The 18,797-nt window shown below is 37.0% G+C and overlaps 1 protein-coding gene across 7 annotated transcripts in view; it reads right to left on the reverse strand.

Moving 5' to 3' along the window:
* Positions 1–18,797, reverse strand: part of NCOA1 (nuclear receptor coactivator 1) — a 136,222-nt gene that overhangs the window by 50,551 nt on the left and 66,874 nt on the right. For all 7 annotated transcript variants that reach the window (XM_084901419.1, XM_084901420.1, XM_084901422.1 and 4 more), the window contains 6 exons: positions 17,671–17,837; positions 14,586–14,683; positions 8,016–8,193; positions 6,074–6,253; positions 4,219–4,314; positions 2,521–2,661 (listed from right to left, as the gene is read on the reverse strand). In XM_084901419.1, the coding sequence (XP_084757545.1) occupies positions 2,521–2,661; positions 4,219–4,314; positions 6,074–6,253; positions 8,016–8,193; positions 14,586–14,683; positions 17,671–17,837 (860 nt within the window). The remainder of the gene's footprint in view (positions 1–2,520; positions 2,662–4,218; positions 4,315–6,073; positions 6,254–8,015; positions 8,194–14,585; positions 14,684–17,670; positions 17,838–18,797) is intronic.

Here is an 18,797-nt window from a genome sequence, read left to right on the forward strand (position 1 = left end):
CTGATGTTCCCATATATGCTTTGGCTGAAATGCATTTTCAAATTAGATTCTGAAAAATGAAATGTGAAAAGCAGTCCATGAGCTTCTCTGTCAAAAGCAGCTGAAAAACTAAATAAAAACCAACTTAAACCTTTAATGCGCAATAAGGTTTTATACCAGCCACTGCCTTCAAAGAGTAAATTATTGGACAGAAAAAAAAGAACACAGATGGAGAACACATTTTTCTTGCCTAGAAATTAATCATTGTAGAATTTTAAAAGTTTCTTAAAGTTTTTTAAAAACTTTTAAGCTTTTTAAAAGTTTTATACAAAATCAAGGATACACTGATGCTTTGTCTCACTCTTTTCACACTGTTCCTAAGTGAAGCAGCAGCATCAACTCTACTTCTTAAGTTGATGTACAGGTATATCTCATTTATTGTACTTCACTTTATAGTGCTTCAGAGACAATGCGTTTTTTTTATTTTTTGTTTTTTTTTAAACTGAAGGTAGGACCCTCCATCAGCAAAAAGATTATGACGTGCTTTTACTGTGATACCCTCTCCATAATGTGGTGGTCTGGAACTGAGCCTGAATGTCTCTGAGGTATGCCTGTGTTTAAGCATTATCTTTGGAGCTTTTTAAAAGATATCTGGTTCCTCACCCGAGACTTGAATTCAGCAGGTCATTCCCATGTAGGGGTGATTCTCATGTAAGTGTCTCATTTTTCTTATCAGGTTAGATACTGCTAAGTATAAAATATCAGAAAAAGATATTTTACTCATCCCATGACTGCTGTTTGGTAAGCTGTCCTGAATCTCCAAAACACTAGAATCAAGAGTCATGTGAACTCTGGACAACTTAACTCTGAAAACAAAAATACAAATTATTTTTACTGAGGAATTTTTTTTTTTTTTTTTAAGGGGGAAGATAGAATATTAAGAAATGACTAATGGGAAGAAGTTTTTACATTTCACTCTAAATTATTTCACTTCATATGATGATAGATTATTCGTTATTTATTACACTTTAATTTGTTTTATAGAGAATTCGCATAGTTTGTTTAAGCTGTGCTTCAATCAGATCTATGGGGAGCCCAATCATTTGGAGAATGAGATCATAATCTAGACCTGCTCTGCCTTAGTGGGAATGCAGATAAATTATAAGAAAAAAAAATTAAAAGTCTTTTAAGTGAAGTCTTAGAAGGCTCAAGTTATAAAATTAAGGCAAAAATCAGAGAGTATCATATACTTCAGCACTGTAGACAGCAGTGGAAACAACACCCTGAGTCTTCAGTCTGTGCAGAAGTGAACGCCACTCTTGGGAATGGGAGTCACGAAGTTGGCATCCAGGGGATGGCACTGGTTGTGAACTGTGATGTTTTCCAAACCTGACTGTACTCCAGTACTCCCTGGAGAACTTTCTAAGACACAGATTCTTGGTCCTACTCACTGCAATATTATTTCTAGGGGTGCAGTCAGTCTAGTAAGAGGCCCACTGGAGAACCATTAGTCTGTAGGATGCTAGTGACTACACTAGTGAGATTCATATAAATGGCTTCCTGGAAAAAAAAAAAAAAGGTAAGCTGTTTCCTGCATATCATTAGGAAGCAGTTGACCTAAAATGTAATGAATGGAAAATTATCTGTAAACGTAAGAAACCTAATATTATGGGAAAATGTTAACGTCGAGAAGGATGATGGAATAATGAAAAATATTTTTAAATTGTTTTTCAGGAATAGCCATGCAGAGAGTCAGCTAGAATCTCGATGAACTTTCTGGACTTAAGATAATTTTCCCTGTCTTTCCTATAATACTGTTAAGTTCCTGAAGGGCAGAGAAATACTTGTTTTATACTCCCATAGGCTTACTAAGATTCAGCATCTATTCAATAATTACTAGCTTCATATGATTAGTTTCATACTTATAACTTGAAACTTCAACCTGAATCAGGAGATGCAGGTACTGTAACAGTCATGAAGAAAACATTCACAATATAGACCTCGGTATTATCTAGAAGCCTTTATACATGCCTGTTCTGCTGGGAATGACCTTCCAAAGCCAGACAAAAATGCCACTTCCTCTCTGAAGCCATTCCTGATTCCTCAAGTCATAATCAAAATTTTCCTTCTTTTTGTTTATATCTCTATGATAGCCCACTGGTCTTTAAAACTGTCAAATATTCTCCTAATACCATTTAAACTCCTTGACACCAAAACCCTGCTTCTTAAACATCATGGTATTCCTGCCACCTTACATAGTATTCTATGCATGTGAGGAATTTGATACATGTCTGCCGAATGAATGAATGCACGAATGAGTGAGTGACCACCACATGATATCCTAGTCATTATAAATGTACATCCCAAAACTCAGGATCCACTCATGAGTTACTTTGCTTACCCATTTCTTCCTTTCCTGAAACTGATGATTGCAAAAAACTATAATTTGGAGAAAATACTTATCAAGCCATAAATTCCACATACGTTATTCAAAATTAATAAAGAGGAAAGTTAGTGAAAGTAACTGAGAGAAAACTTTACCTTCTTGAAATAGTTGTCTGGCATAAGATGCCTCTCTGCCCTGAGGTTGGAAAAAAGCATAAATGCATTTTCTCACTAAATCTTCCCAGCCAGTTCTGCCAGCAGCTCTCAGGGAACTCGTGTCAATAGAGATGATTTTACCTATCCAAAGAATAAAACGTCACATTTCTGATAGCCTCTTGATCTAAATAATCTGTATTTCACAATGAACCACCGCTTCTCAGAAATATTCTGGGCCCCCCTCCCTCCCGAATGCATAATGGGAAAAAATCACTAAAAAGCACTACTAATTTTTAGTACCTATGGCAACAAAGTATGTCTGTGGCATGATAATGAAAAATTGTTTTGGCCTTGGAGTGTGTTACCTACTGGCATGTAATATTCTGAAATTCATTTCCAGCCAAGTATTGAAGTCACACCGTGAAGACCTGGAGCTGCTGGGACTAACGCTGCCCAGACGCCTCTGGCTTGCCCTGTGGACCCTGCTCTCTATCTCCACACCAGTGCCTGAGTCACTCACTGGGGAAGGAGAGGCAGGCATGAATATACTGTTTTGGTAATTTATTTCCTCCTACTCTTTAGTAAGAGCAGTTGGAAATGATCCTTGAAAAACACAATAATAAAGCATACAACACCGGAATATTAGATTTCTGGGACAAAAAAAAATGAGTAAATATTGTAAGAGGATCTTATAAACAATGGTAAAGATGAAAAAAGCACATTAAAACTAAACTTTTCACAAAGAATGAAATGTAGTAGAGGTGATCTCTCTCTCTTTATTAAAGAGGCGAGTGAAACATATAACTGATGTAAAAAAACAAAAATGTGATGTACTAGAGTGAAGACTAAATAACAAGGAAATTATTTTACATTTTTGTAAAGAGCAATAATAATTAGTTTTTGATGAAAATCAAAGCTGAAGCAGGCCTTCAAGAGAGGATGTTATTTTCAGGCTCTGTCACCTTTCCTTGCCCTGTGGCTCTTTCAGTTCTTCTAACACACGCCTGTCCTCCTGGGGTCCCCACAGCTGTCTCCTCCATCAGGAGCACGTACTCTGTCCTGGGCCCCTCCCCACCATTCCCTCCCAACACACATAACTGGCACCACCTCAACCTTAAGGTTTCAATATCAGCTCCTCAGCCAGGTCTTCATTAAAAGTTCCTCCCTATTAGCTTACCTTGCCATCTCACACCTTTTCCATCATAAGACATATCATGATTTGTAATTACATCACTGCCTTTTGCTCAACTGTGTATACCCTTAAGCAATCATACATAGTGACAGGTATTTCTAGGTATTCAAAAATTATATGTGCTGAATAAATTTTAAAAATAAAGGAAAAAAGAGCCAAATACATTTAAGCATAAATATTAACACTACCGTACTTGTATCCATTTATAAATATATTTATTTAAATCTACATTGTCAAATAGCTTTAAAAAATTTTATTCCATGGTTATGCAAAATAATTTATAATAAAAACAAATATAGGTACATGAAGAGTTAAAAATAGCGATTATAATATCTAAAATGCACAACATCAAAACCACCTTTTAAAATGTTTTCTGTGCAAGACAAACGCACATAAGCAGAAAAGCAGAGAACAGACAGATACAAAATCTGGGATGTAATTGATTTTAAAAGCATAGCCGACATCATTAATACTGATGGAACATTTTTTAACTTTGCAATTAATACCTGTAGTATCTTGCTTGGTCATAAAGGATTCTACACCCGTAATAGCTGGAGGCCGAGGTAATCTCCGAGCAATACAAATCAAACATGACTGGAAATCTGCCCAAACCAGGAAAGGGAAAATTAAGAAAAAGGGTAGAAAATGATTCACAATCTATTACTTGACATTATCAGTTTTTATAGAAGTAATACATTTTATAGGATCTGACACAATACTGGAGTCACTCTACATAAAAGTATAATGCTAGAAATAAAATCACTGGCAACCTGAACCAGGCAGCTCCAGGTACAGATCTATCAATAGTTAGCATAAGTAATCCCTTCCCATTGCCTGTTCTTACATAAACTAGAAACCAGAGGAGACTGATGCATCTCATGTACTTGGAAGGTAAAAAAGTAGTTTTGCCTAGATTTAAGTAACACGGTGAATTTTAAAATATAGCTCTATGGTCAATTTCCTATACTCATCAGTACTTAATGGCTTTAAAAATTATTCATAAACCCTGACCTGGTAACTCAGTTGGTTAGGGCATCGTCCTAAAATGCCAAGGTTACCGGTTCAATTCCCAATCAGAGCACATACAAGAATCAAACAATAAATGCATGAATAAGTGCAACAACAAATCAATGTTTCACTTTCTCTCACTCTCTCTAAAATCAATAAAAAAATAAATGTTCTTGAAAAAAAGAAAGAAAAAAGTTTAATTTTTGTAGCCATTAAGTACTGATGTCTATAAGAAATGGACTTTAGAATGTATTTAAAAGTTTACTATGTTGCTTAAAACTAAGCAAAACTACTTCTGTGCAGATAATAATTATCCTATGAGAAAAACCTTTAACTCTTTCTAAACAAGCATAAATTTGCCTTTGATATAGGACTTTATATTGTAAGATCTATAATTTTTTCTACGTTCCAGCTCCAGATTTTTTGAATGTGCAATATCACATGGCTAAATATGAACTTTACTCATCTAAAGCAGCTTGGCATGTTTATTTTATAAAAAGTCCCCAGTTGATCATGGCACTCATTCCCTTGTGAGACCAGCTACCTACTACCGTGTTTCCCCGAAAATAAGACATCCTCCAAAAATAAGACCTAGCGCATGGAAAGATAAGACATCCCCTAAAAATAAGACCTAGCACAACTTTGGGAGAAAAAAAATAATATAAGACACTGTCTTATTTTCGGGGAAACAGCGGGGTTTTTTTTGTTTGTTTGTTTGTTTGTTTTTGCATATGACTAACTTCTCATCTCCTACCTTCCCCGGTCCTTATTCCAGTTTCCAGTTTGTGGTGTTCTCTTAACTTAGCTCCGTCTCAGTTCACATGGAAAACTCATCCACTGTCACATATTTGACTAAAGCCATGATGATGCCATGTTCATATTAGAGCTTCGGCTGTGTTTTCATCTGTTCATAAGCTCTCTCTTTATAAATTACCTTGTATGGCCTCGAAATTGCTAACTGTATTCTCCAATGTTCCCTGCGCTCTAAACTTGAAACTCAAAAAAAAATCAGAGCTGTTCACCAGCCTGCTGCGTCTGGTACATTTCCAACTGGCAACAGCTAGCGACATCTCTTATTTCTAGGCAGCAAGTTGGTACGAATTTGACATTTTACTAGGAATGCCAGCTTGAAATTGAGAAATTGGGGGCATTTTAAAGGGGTGATTATAGATGTTAGCAATTTTTTTTCTTAAAAATTAAGAAATACATAGCAAGTTGAACAGCCATTTTGATCTATAATACAGTAACCAAAAATACTATCTGAAGAAGGCAGTTGTTATAATCAATTATCTCCCTATTCCTGAAAGCCATGGAAAAAGCAACTAAAAACCTTAAGATCACCCTTTGTTTTACCTTCTCCATCTTCTTGAATTGATTTTGGCTGTGACACAGTGAAACACTGCATTACTTCATACCGCTGGCAAGCTTCTGGGTTCTCGGTGCCTGGCTCATCTGGCGGGTGGATTAGCATCCTGCAGTTAAAGGTATGGCTATTTCGTCGTGTTGCCTCTTGAGGCCAAGGAACTCCATTTACTGTGGAAGAGAAATTGATTATATCCCCGTGAATAAGTGAAAAAGTACAAAATCTGAAGATACAAAAGACACATTTAGCCATGCATTTAGTTAGCCATCTACTTAATTATGTTATCCTGAGGCAGCAGGATACTTATCTTCCTTAGCAAATGTAAATGTCTACCAATTTGATAATTGTAAAATTTCAAGCGACTGTTTAGGATTTTCCCCTCTCAACGATAAGGCCTTACAAGTACCCTGATTCATTAGCATTCTTCATACAGAGACAAACATGATAGCTAGTTTTTTTACTCAAATTTAACAGCAGTTAATAAGCTTTTCCATTTTGTTTCCAGTTAATAGTCTGGCAATAAAAAGTGACTGAAAACCTTAGGTCCACTGTCAAACGGAAGTTTTAACCTGGCAGGCGTGAAGGTTTAAGGACGGGCTTGTGGATCTTTTTGGATTCAAAGTTTATCAAAGGAGTCTGTGATTAAATAAAATATTTAGAATAGAGAACAACCTTGGCTTCTTATAATTATTTTTTCATGGTTTATATAATACTCTGAATATTATGGGTAATCAATAAGTTATTACATAAAAATGACCATTAAAACAGAAATGTCACCTGATTCAGTAAAAGAAAAATTGAATCTAGGATTCTAGAAAAGATGTCTGTATATCTTTCTTTCTTTCTTCTTTTTATATCTATACATTTCAAAAAAGGATTTCTGTTTGGCAGGTCACCGTTTCCACTGACCCGCTTTCTCTGTTACGATCTCATCACTCTGCAGCTGCTAGAGGAAATCCTGGGAACAAACCTACACTGGAGGAAGGAGTCTTGGTTCTGCGATGAGCTAGTGGTGAGGTTTGGGTTAATTTCTTAATCTTTGCCTCATCTTTAAAATAAAGGAATCCACAATATTATCTCTAAAGTCATTTATACTCTAAAACTTTATAACAAGACATATAAAGACCCATTGACAATTCACATATCGGACTAGTGATTTTAATAAAAACAATCATTTCAGGCCCCGTTACTATAGTATTCTTTTCAAAGAAGGAATAAGTAAACATTGTAGGAGATAGAGAGCTATGGATAAATTTTATTTGCATGTTTGGTTTGGTTATACAGAATTTCTAGCCAAGGCCCTCCTTCCAGTTTTGGAGCAATATAGGCTCAAGAGTAGGCACATGGCTTAGAGAATGGGAACAGAGAGGCTAGTATCCAACCGCTAAGCTAGGCTCCTTGGTGACGTAACTCGTCCAATCATTCTGAGAACTCCTGAGCTGAAATTACTTTCGTCCAAAAGTGCTGATTATAATAAGTACATAACATGATAATATATCCCTTCTCCCTCCCTTCCTTTCCCTTCTTTCTTTCCTTCCTCCCTTTTCCCCTTTGAGCAGGGTGGTGGGAGGGATACACATTTCTCTCTTCCTTGGACATAATAAAAAGGGAAAACAAAGGGAATTTCAGGCGGAAGCTTCTGCTCCCGTCACTATCCCAAACCCGGGCACGATCTGGAGGGAGAGGGGGAAAGGGAGGCTCTCCATCAGCCATATGATGGCATTCCCTCTTCATACTTTCACCGCAGACTGAAACTAAATTTTAAAATATTTTAATATAGGATAACATACATTTCTTAGAGTAATACCATGTATTATATTTATAATGCTAGTATAGAATTATACTTTATATTAAGGTAAATAATATATTTGCATAAAGAGAAGCTACAGGGAGTTCATATTCTTTAAAAAAAAAAAACACGTTTCTTCGTACCTAGTGATTTTGGTAGCAGGTTCTTCACAAATTCTGCATGGTCCCCCACATGCAGTATGCTGTAGACGCTGGTATTCATTAATTCTTCCTGATTGTAACCCAAGTAGCTGGTCACATTCTCTGACACAAATACAATTCTCCCTTCACAGTTCACAACAAAGAAAAATCCATCCAAAGCCTGCAACACACACACAAAAAAAAGGGGGGGGGGGATTGAGAGGTTAAAAGATAAAAAGAAAAATAAACATATACTTCTGTATTGAAAAAGAGGTCAGCAATATATGTTAAGTTAATAAAAAAAAAAAAAAGGAGTGTAGCTGAATGGAAGATTTACATTGCATGGTCTCTGTGGACAGGATTCTTTTTTTTAATTAAAAAAAATTTTTTTTATTGTCTAAAGTTTTATACATGTCTCCTTTTCCCCCAATTGACCCCCTCCCTCATCCCTTCCCAGCCCGAGCAAGCCCCCACCGCCCCAGTGTCTGTGTCCATTGGTTGTAATAATATGCATGCGTACAAGTCCTTTGGTTGCTCTCTAACCACTCCTCCCCTAAGGACAGGATTTTTAAACAGACAGTACACTAATGTTTCAAGTAGGCATAAATGAATTATGTCAACTTTCTTCCTCAGAGAGACATTTTATGGTAGCAGATCTGAATTGAATGACCTATGCATCCATTTCTATCCGTAAGGAACTTATGGCAGAGTGAGAGACATAGACATAATAAATCCCAGGGATGAATGCAGTGTCAGAGACATACACGGACTATTCTATGAACAAAGAAGGATAACTTAATGGGGGGGAGGGGAGAGAGGGGATTGGGGAGGAAGGCAAAGAAAGGCTCCTTACAGACCCCTCCCTTAGTTATAAAAGGAACCGCCAAGGAGGGGAAAAGGAGGAGAGAACAGTCTAGGCAGAGGGGAGAGCGTGGCAGTGCACAGGAGGCCCAAATCACAGAGCTAGAGCCAGGACCTCCAAAAGGAGATGTATGGCCCCCAGGGGAACAGAAAACCCACAGGGTGTAGTAAAAAGTCAGAACCTCCACTTACAGTGTAATTCAAAGCATAAGAGAGAAATTGAGCTTAATAAACATAACGACACCCTGGCACCTCATTCAGTACTCTGACAGTCACATACCACAAACTGTGGAATCCCAAGAGAAGATCCAGAATACAGAGGTGGATGGTGGCCCCTTAGGTATTTATAACCCTTCCACTTACTGAAACATACTGCAGTTTTCTTTGCTATAGCATGTATATGAGCAATAAAAGCAAGACCTTTAAAAAGCAGAACATTTACAGAATCTTGTAGTAAGAGAAAAATCCTTTGTATCACACAGGTGTTTGCTGGTTATCTGGGACAAGTTCTTAAAAGAGTTAAAATGTTTATGGGCTACTAATTTTCTCTTTAAGAGAGACAAATGTCCCAATTTGTTGACCTTTTCTATGAGGCAGGTGGTAATGATAATATGATGCCTTGAAGGTATCTTCCAAATAATAACACATTTAATTTTGTCACTCAGGTGAATGAGTGGTGAAAGGACATTCAAAACAGCGGAAACAGCTCAGAGGTTAAAAAAATAACTTTGTATGCATTTGGAATATTTGTGTTATATTTAATAGTAAAAAAAAAATTTTTTTTTTTTAAAGTTTCAAGGAAAAGCAGCAACAAAAATAAGGAATTAGTCCTAAAGGCAACGGGGACCTTCTTGAAGGCACTATTTGTAGAGGAGAGTGACATAATCTACTTTTGCAAAGATCCTTCGGGCCATGGGTGTGGTGTGGAGCTGGGAAGTAAGGGACTCCGTTGCAAGCGTCCAGTTCAAGTAAGAGCCTGGATGAAGGCAATGGCAGTGGAAGCGAGGTTTTGACAGAAGCAGAACCAACGGCACTTGGTCACCTGCAGCACCCATGGGAACAAGCATTTGGGGTGCTTCTTCACTAATGATTTTAGGGTTCTGGTAGGTTAGGTGCCTTTCCCTGAGTAAAGGGACCCTAGGCTTTTCCTTTTTTAACTTTTCCTTTTTATAAATGGAAGTTAAAAGGATTATAAGTTTAGTTTTAGAAATCTTACATTTGAAATGAAGGAGGAACTTTCAGATAAAGATGTTCAAAGGGCAGCAGGACATAATGAAAGGGATGCTCTGAAGAGAGATCATTTCGATTTGATCATGTATCATTTGTGTGGGTTTTTTGTTTGTTTTTAACTACCATCACCTTTTCCTCCTTTCACAGAATATCTGATTTCCTTTGGGGAGTTACTCATTCCCTATTAAATAAAATCTCGTGAGGTTCTTAATCAGGCCACTGGGAGACTTTCTGCCTGACTGTGGACCTTGCCGAGAATGACAAAAAGACCGAGCTTGGTTGGAACGCATTCATTCTAGCAGCAGGGTACAGCCCAAATAGGTCTTTCTCAGAGACCATTGGAATGATTTTGGCTTTCTAGACTCCTTAAGCTATTTTGTTTTCATCCTATTTTCAAGCATGGTTCTGTGATTTCCAAATAGCATTCCAATAAATTCACATTTACTTAATTTCATCAGAATTGTTGTCTGTTGCTTGGAATCCAGAGAATCCTAACTGATGTATTGTTTGTTTGTTTTTAATATATTTTTATTGATTTCAGAGAGGAAAGGAGAGAGAAATATTAATGATGAGAGAATATCATTGATCGGCTACCTCCTGCACGCCTCCTACCAGGGATCAAGCCCACAATTGGAGCATGTGTCCTTGACCAGAATCAAACCCAGGACCTTCCAGTCCGCAGTCCAATGCTCTATTCACTAAAAAAACCAGCTAGGGCCTAACTGATGTGTTATATACACATACACATGTGCACACATACACACCAGTACATCGTATAGACATAGATGTAGATCCCCAACTTCCTAGGAGATGCACACAGAATTTTTATTTTTATTTTTTATTTTTAAAGAAAGAGTCAAGGCCAGAATCCTGGAGGATGCTAACTTAAGAGGAAGGCAAAGAAAGAGAAATGTGAGACAGAGGTTAAGGAATAGCCAGAGAAGAGAGGTGATTGTTCTATAGAAGATTTTCAAGGGAAGAATTTTAAGGAAGAGGAAGTGGATAGTCAAACGTGCCAAGAGCCACACAGCAATGTAGGGATGGTAAAAAGCAAGGCAAGAAGCGTGGATGCACATGCAAGATGTAGGGAGAGACCCTGTGACAAAACCAGAATTTTTTTTCGGGGGGATGAGGGGAAAACGAGAAGCATTAGAGCCAGATAACACAGACCTCTGAATAGGAGACAACAGACTTTAGACAACAAGGAGCAGTGGAAATAAGGGGCTTAAAAAAATGCCTGTACTGAGAGTATTTACCATGGACCAACAGGCATTAGTTAAATAATAAATTCTAATACCACTGTCTCTTTAAATGTGGTGAAAGTACTTCCAATACCTTCATTTATTTTAAAATACCTTCCTCCTTAATCCATGTTACTTTTTAAATTTTATGTCTTAAAACGGTGGTGGGGAGACAAGTTGTGGGGTGAGAATTTCTCATATTACGGTGAGTGTTTGGACACGTTTAGATGGGCAGGTCTTCTAGATGAGCAAGTGCCCTCCAGATCAATACTGTAAAACAAGAACTTCCTGCCACACTGGGAGTATTCCGAGCCTGCAGTACAGTGGGCACTAACCCCAGGTAGGCACTGAGCGCTCCAGTGGCTGCTGAGACCGAAGCTCTGAATTTGTTATTTTTTATTTTAATTTATTTTTTTAAAGGACACCAGCCAAAACAGCTAGGGCAGCAGTCTTTTTTTTTTTTTTTTTTTTTAATATATTTTATTGATTTTGTACAGAGAGGAAGGGAGAGAGATAGCGAGTTAGAAAGATCGATGAGAGAGAGTCATCGATCAGCTGCCTCCTGCACACCCCCCACTGGGGTTGCGCCCGCAACCAAGGTACATGCCCTTGACCGGAATCGAACCAGGGACCCTTCAGTCCCCAAGCCAATGCCGGTTTCGGCTGAATTTGTTATTTTATTTGTGAATAGCCACGTGTGGCTAGTGGCTAACTTACTCAACAGTGCAGCACTAGCCTGCAGCCTATATGATACAATGGACAATCTCACGGTGGTTTTTTACCATCTCTTCTCGCCTTCCCTGGATTAGGCTCTACAGAGTTTAAGGCAACGAGGATGGGGTTGGAGGGCAGAGAAGAGGAATGGGAAAGGCTGTCCATGAGGGCAGCTCTGAAGTCAGTAAAAGTTAGTAATTCTACTGGACAGTCTCTGTTTCATATATCTATAGCTCATAAATAAAATTATTTGCTCGTTGGAATCAAGATCCTAAATATATTTCTATTCTGAGTTTTTGAAGTTTTGAATTTGATGTTTTGTTTTCACATTAAAAAGTGCTTACTTAATGACATTTAATCCGTTTGTAATATTGTGTTACAATTTCCCTTTGATTCATAGTGGTTTTCAGGATAATAATTTCATCCGCTAAAAAAACCTTACTTTTTAATTTTTTTTAATTTTTGAGTGGCTGTTTTGCTGTCACTGCTGTTCATTTTAAAGTGTTGTGGGCCTTTCTCACGCAGCAATAGCAGATGTTTCCTCAAACTGAAGCAGCAGTAGCAGCATTCCGCCTGCAGTTGTGCTGCATTCAGCTTGTGGACTATCTCTTTACTCTCCTTGCTCATCTCTGTGGTTTCTGAAGAACGTGTGGAACTAGGACTGAAATGATGACATTTTCCTACAGGAACTCCAGAAACCTCAAGGCCCTCTATACCTTATATTTATTCATGATCGTAAATGGCATTAATGAAGAAGATAAATTTAATGAGTATTTAATGAAATGAAAGGAGACAGAAGACTCTTAGACTAGTTTTAAACTCAGGGCACCAAGAAGGCAGGTAGAACTCTCACAAAAAAATTAGAAGATATGAAAAGACCCTGCAGAGTGGCAGAGATGAGCAGCAAATGCTAGGCTGGAGCAGGATTCTGAGAAGGGCCTACGTGTAACCAAGTAGCGGGACAGTGACACAGGGGCAAGATGAGGGGGAAAAGTGGGAAATGAGCCTAAAGTACTTTTCTTCCTTTAACTTATTTTCCTCTAATAGCTTATATTAAAAATTTTCAACATATAGCAAAGTTGAAAGAATTTTGTGGTGAACATCTATATATTCACCACTTATAGATTCTACCATTAAAATTTTTACTATATTTGTTACAACAGTGTTTCTGAACTGCAGTCGTGTTTGATGGCTTGTGAAAAGAATATAATAATAAAAAAGCAGAGTCCATCACATGTGGTAGCTTCCTGCTCTCCCACTTACATGTGTATGTATGCACTGGCTCAGAGAGAAGCTTCTATCCGCTATCCAATGCCTTCTATATTTTACAGTTCTAAAAAGTATGTGATCATTCCCCTAATAAAAATCATTAAAACCAATAGCCTAAAGCTACAAAGTACTGTCTAACATGGAGGAGAAATAAAGAATTTAGATTTTGAGGGGAGAGGTTGCTAATACGAGAGTCAAAAATGTTTAGCAGCCTGTTAGAAGTACAGAAATGGAGTATGGGAAGAGGTTAAAGCAAGAAGTATATATTTGGGTGTCATCTCTTTATAGATGAAAGGTGAAGCAAAGAGAATACATAATATTTCTGGAACCAGAAAAGCAAGAATTGAGTTTTGACAATGTTCTCACATCAGCAGTGTTGGTAGAAGGAATTATGGTTAATGCAAGATACAGAAATAATTAGGGTGAGAGGAAAGTATGTATGAAGAAGTTGAAAAATAAAGAGATCCATTCATGTTTGTTAGAAACACTTCACCAGGAAAAAGGGCCTTAAGGTAGGATAAGGAAAGAAGAATCTATTTTATGTCTATAGCTATATCTCTACTTTATATATGTAATATAATACATGTTAGAATTAGGGATAGAGATAGAAGAGGATACACTGTGGGGAATAAGTGTGTACATACACATATGTATATTTTTAAACATTCATGTATGAGAGTGAACATTTAAGGTAATGAGCACACTTGGAAACAAAACATCTGTGCTGAGAAGAGAGGGAGTAAAGATTAAATAGAAAAAGCACAAAGCAGTTACAGAGTAATTCCCATTTAGAAGTTATTTACTTTTAAAAAAATTGATAGAAAGCTATTAAAATAGTACATTCTCTTACAATGTTTCCACAAACAATTAACACATTTTTAGTCAGAAAACTTTTCAGGAAAACACCTACTGCAAAAGTGAGGCATCCTTTATTCAAAGATGAAATTCTACAGTGGACACATAGACAGCACTAGCTAGCTAAAGAATTCTGTTTTAGTTTCCCAACTAAATAAGTAAATTCAGTTTTTTATCTCACTATTTAGAATGCCTTTATGAAAATGTCTTATGATCATTATTAACATTTAATTCCGAAATAGTAACAAAATAGTTCCCAAAAGTAAAGTAAGTATTAAAGTTCTTTAAAACTTTACTCAGTTTTATAATTTATTGACGGGTTATAAGATACAAAAGAAGAAAAAACCCTAAGCTGGCTAGAACTCAGCATGGGATCACTTTCCGAGTCAATGAGAACAGCTACCTCCAGAAGAAGAGGCCCCAAGGATTCCTTTTCGATCACTCCTTGACTGCTCGACGAGATGTCTGACTTCTGCACTTCGTCGTCAGTGGCTGATTTCTCTACAATAAAGAACCAAAAAGTCACACACCCAAAATGGGCTTATCTCTATAATGGCAAGTTTCAGAAGACATAGACTCCCCTAATTTCAGATTCAAATAATATGTATTTATTATCTAGGCCAGTGATTTTCAACCTTTTCATCTCAGAGCACACTAATTATTAAAATTCTGCAGCACACCAGTATTTATTTATTTATTTATTTTGCAGATCTGACACACAAAAAAATAGGTATGATTTTGATTCATTCACACCAGATGGTTACTACTGTGTTGACTGTTGTCATTTCTTTATTTGGTAATCTAAGGGGAAAGAGGTTAGTACCCCTGACGAGTACCAACGGGTATTGCATGTTTTAAAATTTTTTTGTGGCACACCGGGAGAAAACCGCTGACCGGGCACTTTCACACTTAGTCTTAGTTATACTTGTTTTATAGAAGATAAAATTCACAAAGGTTAAGTATTGCGTTCCAAATAACATAGTAACTAGTTAGTGGCCCTGGGAGGACATGAATTCTGACCTACAAAGTCCAGTGTCCCAGCATTGAGAAAAATGGTGTAATTCTATATAGCTTTCTAACAAGTCTACACCAAAAAAATTTAAGAAATGGATAAATTGTAAAAGAATAATTGTTTTCGTCATTTTTTTTTCTTTTCTGACCAATTGCCACTGAGGAGAAAGTGAAGGTATGATTTTTCATTTTGGGAGTCTGCATGAACAACTAACCTTTCACATTATGTTATGATCATCAGATCGGTAAAACTGTAAACTGCTTGAGTGCTTTGAAATTCTTTTGTGTGATGATGTTGAAAAATCCATCCATCATCTTAAAGCAGCATTACACTTAAATAAAAGTTTCCAATCTGTCAGATGAATTAGTTCGCCAAAAACCAAGTATAGTATTGAGTATTGCAATTCATTTTTATACCTTAAAAAATGAAATGTTTTAAAAATATTCCAAAAAATACATAAAATGACATAGCATCCATTCACATAGTCACCATTCATTTTTCACTGACGTTAACATCGTTTGCTTCAGGCCTCTCCTTTTAAATTCACACAATGCTGCAAACAGTGTAGCTCTGCCACCATTCCTCTTCAGTATTGTGAGGTCACAATAATAATGTCCAAGCATGGTTTATTACTTAACCTGCACATGTGTGATTTCATGTGCCCTCTATCGTTGTTTTGTGGATATAAAGTGGTCTCTCAGTGTGGTTCTGATCGCATTTCTCTGATGGCTATGACAGTGAGCAATGTTTTTCATGTGTTTATTGGTCATGTACATGTCTTCTTTGGATCAATGTCTATTCGCCTGCCCATTTTTAATTAGGTCATTTATTTGTATTTTGAAGGTTTCATTTTATAGCATTTTGTTCTTGTTTCATGGATAACATAGTTTTCCTTTTGTCTTTAAGGGACCGTTTGATTTTAAGTTTCCTTCTGCTCTCTGTGTTGTCTCTGCTTCCTCCGAGTTACTTTTTTCCTGTTTGTTCTCTCTTACATTATAGGCTGTCCCCAAGTATTTAGTTCTTTATTCACATTGAAGAGTGATGAACCAAAGGGCCTGGCAGCTGTGTGAAGATTGGGGCAAGGCAAGGAGCTGATATTTTTCGTGTGGGGATCATTCACAACTGTCAGTGTTGATGTGCTGTTCCTTTGGACGCTCAATTTCCACAGGAATCCTCCACCTTCAGCTTAGGGACCTGAGCCAGGCTGTCAGGGTTTTGAATCAACCGAGCAGGGAAGGGGCCATGTGCCTCTTGTTGGCTCTCCCTTTCCCAGGCTCGCCATACCCGTTTCTCCTGTCTGCTAAATTAGTTGTCACTAGCCGTTTTCCAACTTCGAGAATCTCAAAATTGTATCACTTTAATCATTTTATTAAACATATGTTTATAGTCTTTTCACACCACTCCTATTAATCTGAAGTTCTTTTGGGTCTAGTCCTTCTGTTGGTTTCTGGTATGCATGCTCTTACTCCCTATAGATTATTCCCTCATATAATTTGTCAGTTTTTAGAATAAAAATCCCTCAGAAGCACGTTTTCTTTGGGAATTCCGTGTGGCCAGGTGTGGGAGCGTTTCTCCAAAGTGTTGTGCTTTTGTTTCTAATAGGCGGACCAGGGATTTTCCGGTGTGGGGGGTCCCTAATAAACATAGGTAGTATATAAATCATAAAAATACATCAGGGCTTTCCCAGATTCCAGCAGAAAGACTCATCATTCAGATAGAAGGATTCTTCCATCACTGAGTTACTGACTTACAACTCTGTCAGAGCCTCAGATCTCACACCAGTATTTGTGTCCCCTGGCGCCACGCCCTGGTACTGGGTCCCTTAACTTCTCAAGACAACCAGTTTCTAATAAGCCAAGAAGGCTCTCAGATTTACTTTCTAAAGTAAAGAGAATATAAACAAAAATGTTTCTTTAATAAAATTATGAAGTTCGCCAAAACCGGTTTGGCTCAGTGGATAGAGCGTTGGCCTGCGGACTGAAAGGTCCCAGGTTTGATTCCAGTCAAGGACATGTACCTTGGTTGTGGGCACATCCCCAGTGGGGGGTGTGCAGGAGGCAGCTGGTCGATGTTTCTCTCTCATGGATGTTTTTGGCTCTCTATCCCTCTCCCTTCCTCTCTGAGAAAAATCAATAAAATATATCATAAATAAATAAATAAATAAAATTATAAAGTTCAATGCAATTTCTTAATAATAAAAAAATTAATTCACATATTGTCAGTGCCTTTAATAACAAAGCCATGTTTTGTTTGTTAATCCTCACCCAAGGATATTTTTTCCATTGTTTTTAGAGAGAGTGGAAGGGAAAGGGAGAGAGACACACACATCAATTATTTGCTTCTCACAGGAAACCAAGAATCAAACCTGCAACCCAGGTATGTTGCCTTGACCAGGAATCGAAACTGAGATCCTTCGGTTGCATGCTGATGCTCTAAACACTTAGCACATCAGCCAGGACCATGGGTTGTTTTTTACCTTGTTCCATTCTCTTCATTAGCTGTATTTGATCGACTGTCTTCTTCAAAATCTTGCATTTGTCTGGTTTTACACTCAAGCTGTCAATGTCGCTGATGTTTGCAGACAATAACTCGGCTAGCTCTTCTAAGTATTTATTTTCTTGCTCCCTGCGCCTCTTTTCAGTGCTGATACACAAAGAAAACCCAGTAAGTGTACATATCTACCACTAGATTTCCTTCTCTGACTGAGTACTTAATGCATACACACTTAGATTCCTATTTTTATACAGAATATAAAACCACATTCAGAAAACAATTTAAATTGACATCTAAAAAATGGATATCACAAACTACCAAAACAGAAACCGATTCTGGCTAAATTACATAAAGAGAATGATTGCTGTCACAGATGAATTTCCTCAACGATGTATATTCATTGACTATTTCAGTAACAGTGAATACAGATATTAAAAGGAAGCAAACAGTATGTACACTACCTGCATTTGGGATTATTTTACCTTCTCAATAACACCTTGAGATAGAAAATCTAAATTTTCAAATAAATTTGTTATAAATTAAGCAGGGTAGACTATAGAGAGTTCAAATGAGTTATAATTAACTCTTGATTCTTATAATGAATAGACTACAGTTGGTTCTCATTAAAAAGAAGAAAGTACTCATCTAAGAAGTAAAATAAAAAGGATAATAAATCAATGATTAGAAACTAAGGCATGGAAAACAATGTCTTTAGTATACAACTTTGTTTTAAAAATAGATTCAATTAAAAAAATAAAAAATACCATCTACTTATAAGGTCTAATAAATATAATAAATGAAGTCAAACTCAAATTATCTTAAAGCAAAATAATGAGAACAAAAGGTAAGAGTGGAAACAGGCCAGCACTTCACAATCACTCTAATGTTCGGAATGACTATTGCTCTCTTTTGTTTTCTAGTCTTTACCTCTGGCTAACTTAGCCAAGTCATCAGGCAACTTGCTTTATGTGAGATAAAGATAATGAAGTATTACTTGAAATGAATTTTTCTGTTATCAAATTAAAGGAATGAGAAAGACTGGTCATAAGTAGCTCTTGGTTTTATAAGCAGCAGTCAAAATCATTTGGCTGCATATAAAAAGGATAGGGG

This window comes from Pipistrellus hanaki (genome assembly GCF_964339955.1).
Source record: "Pipistrellus hanaki genome assembly, chromosome: 12".
Classification (NCBI taxonomy): Eukaryota; Metazoa; Chordata; class Mammalia; order Chiroptera; family Vespertilionidae; genus Pipistrellus; species Pipistrellus hanaki.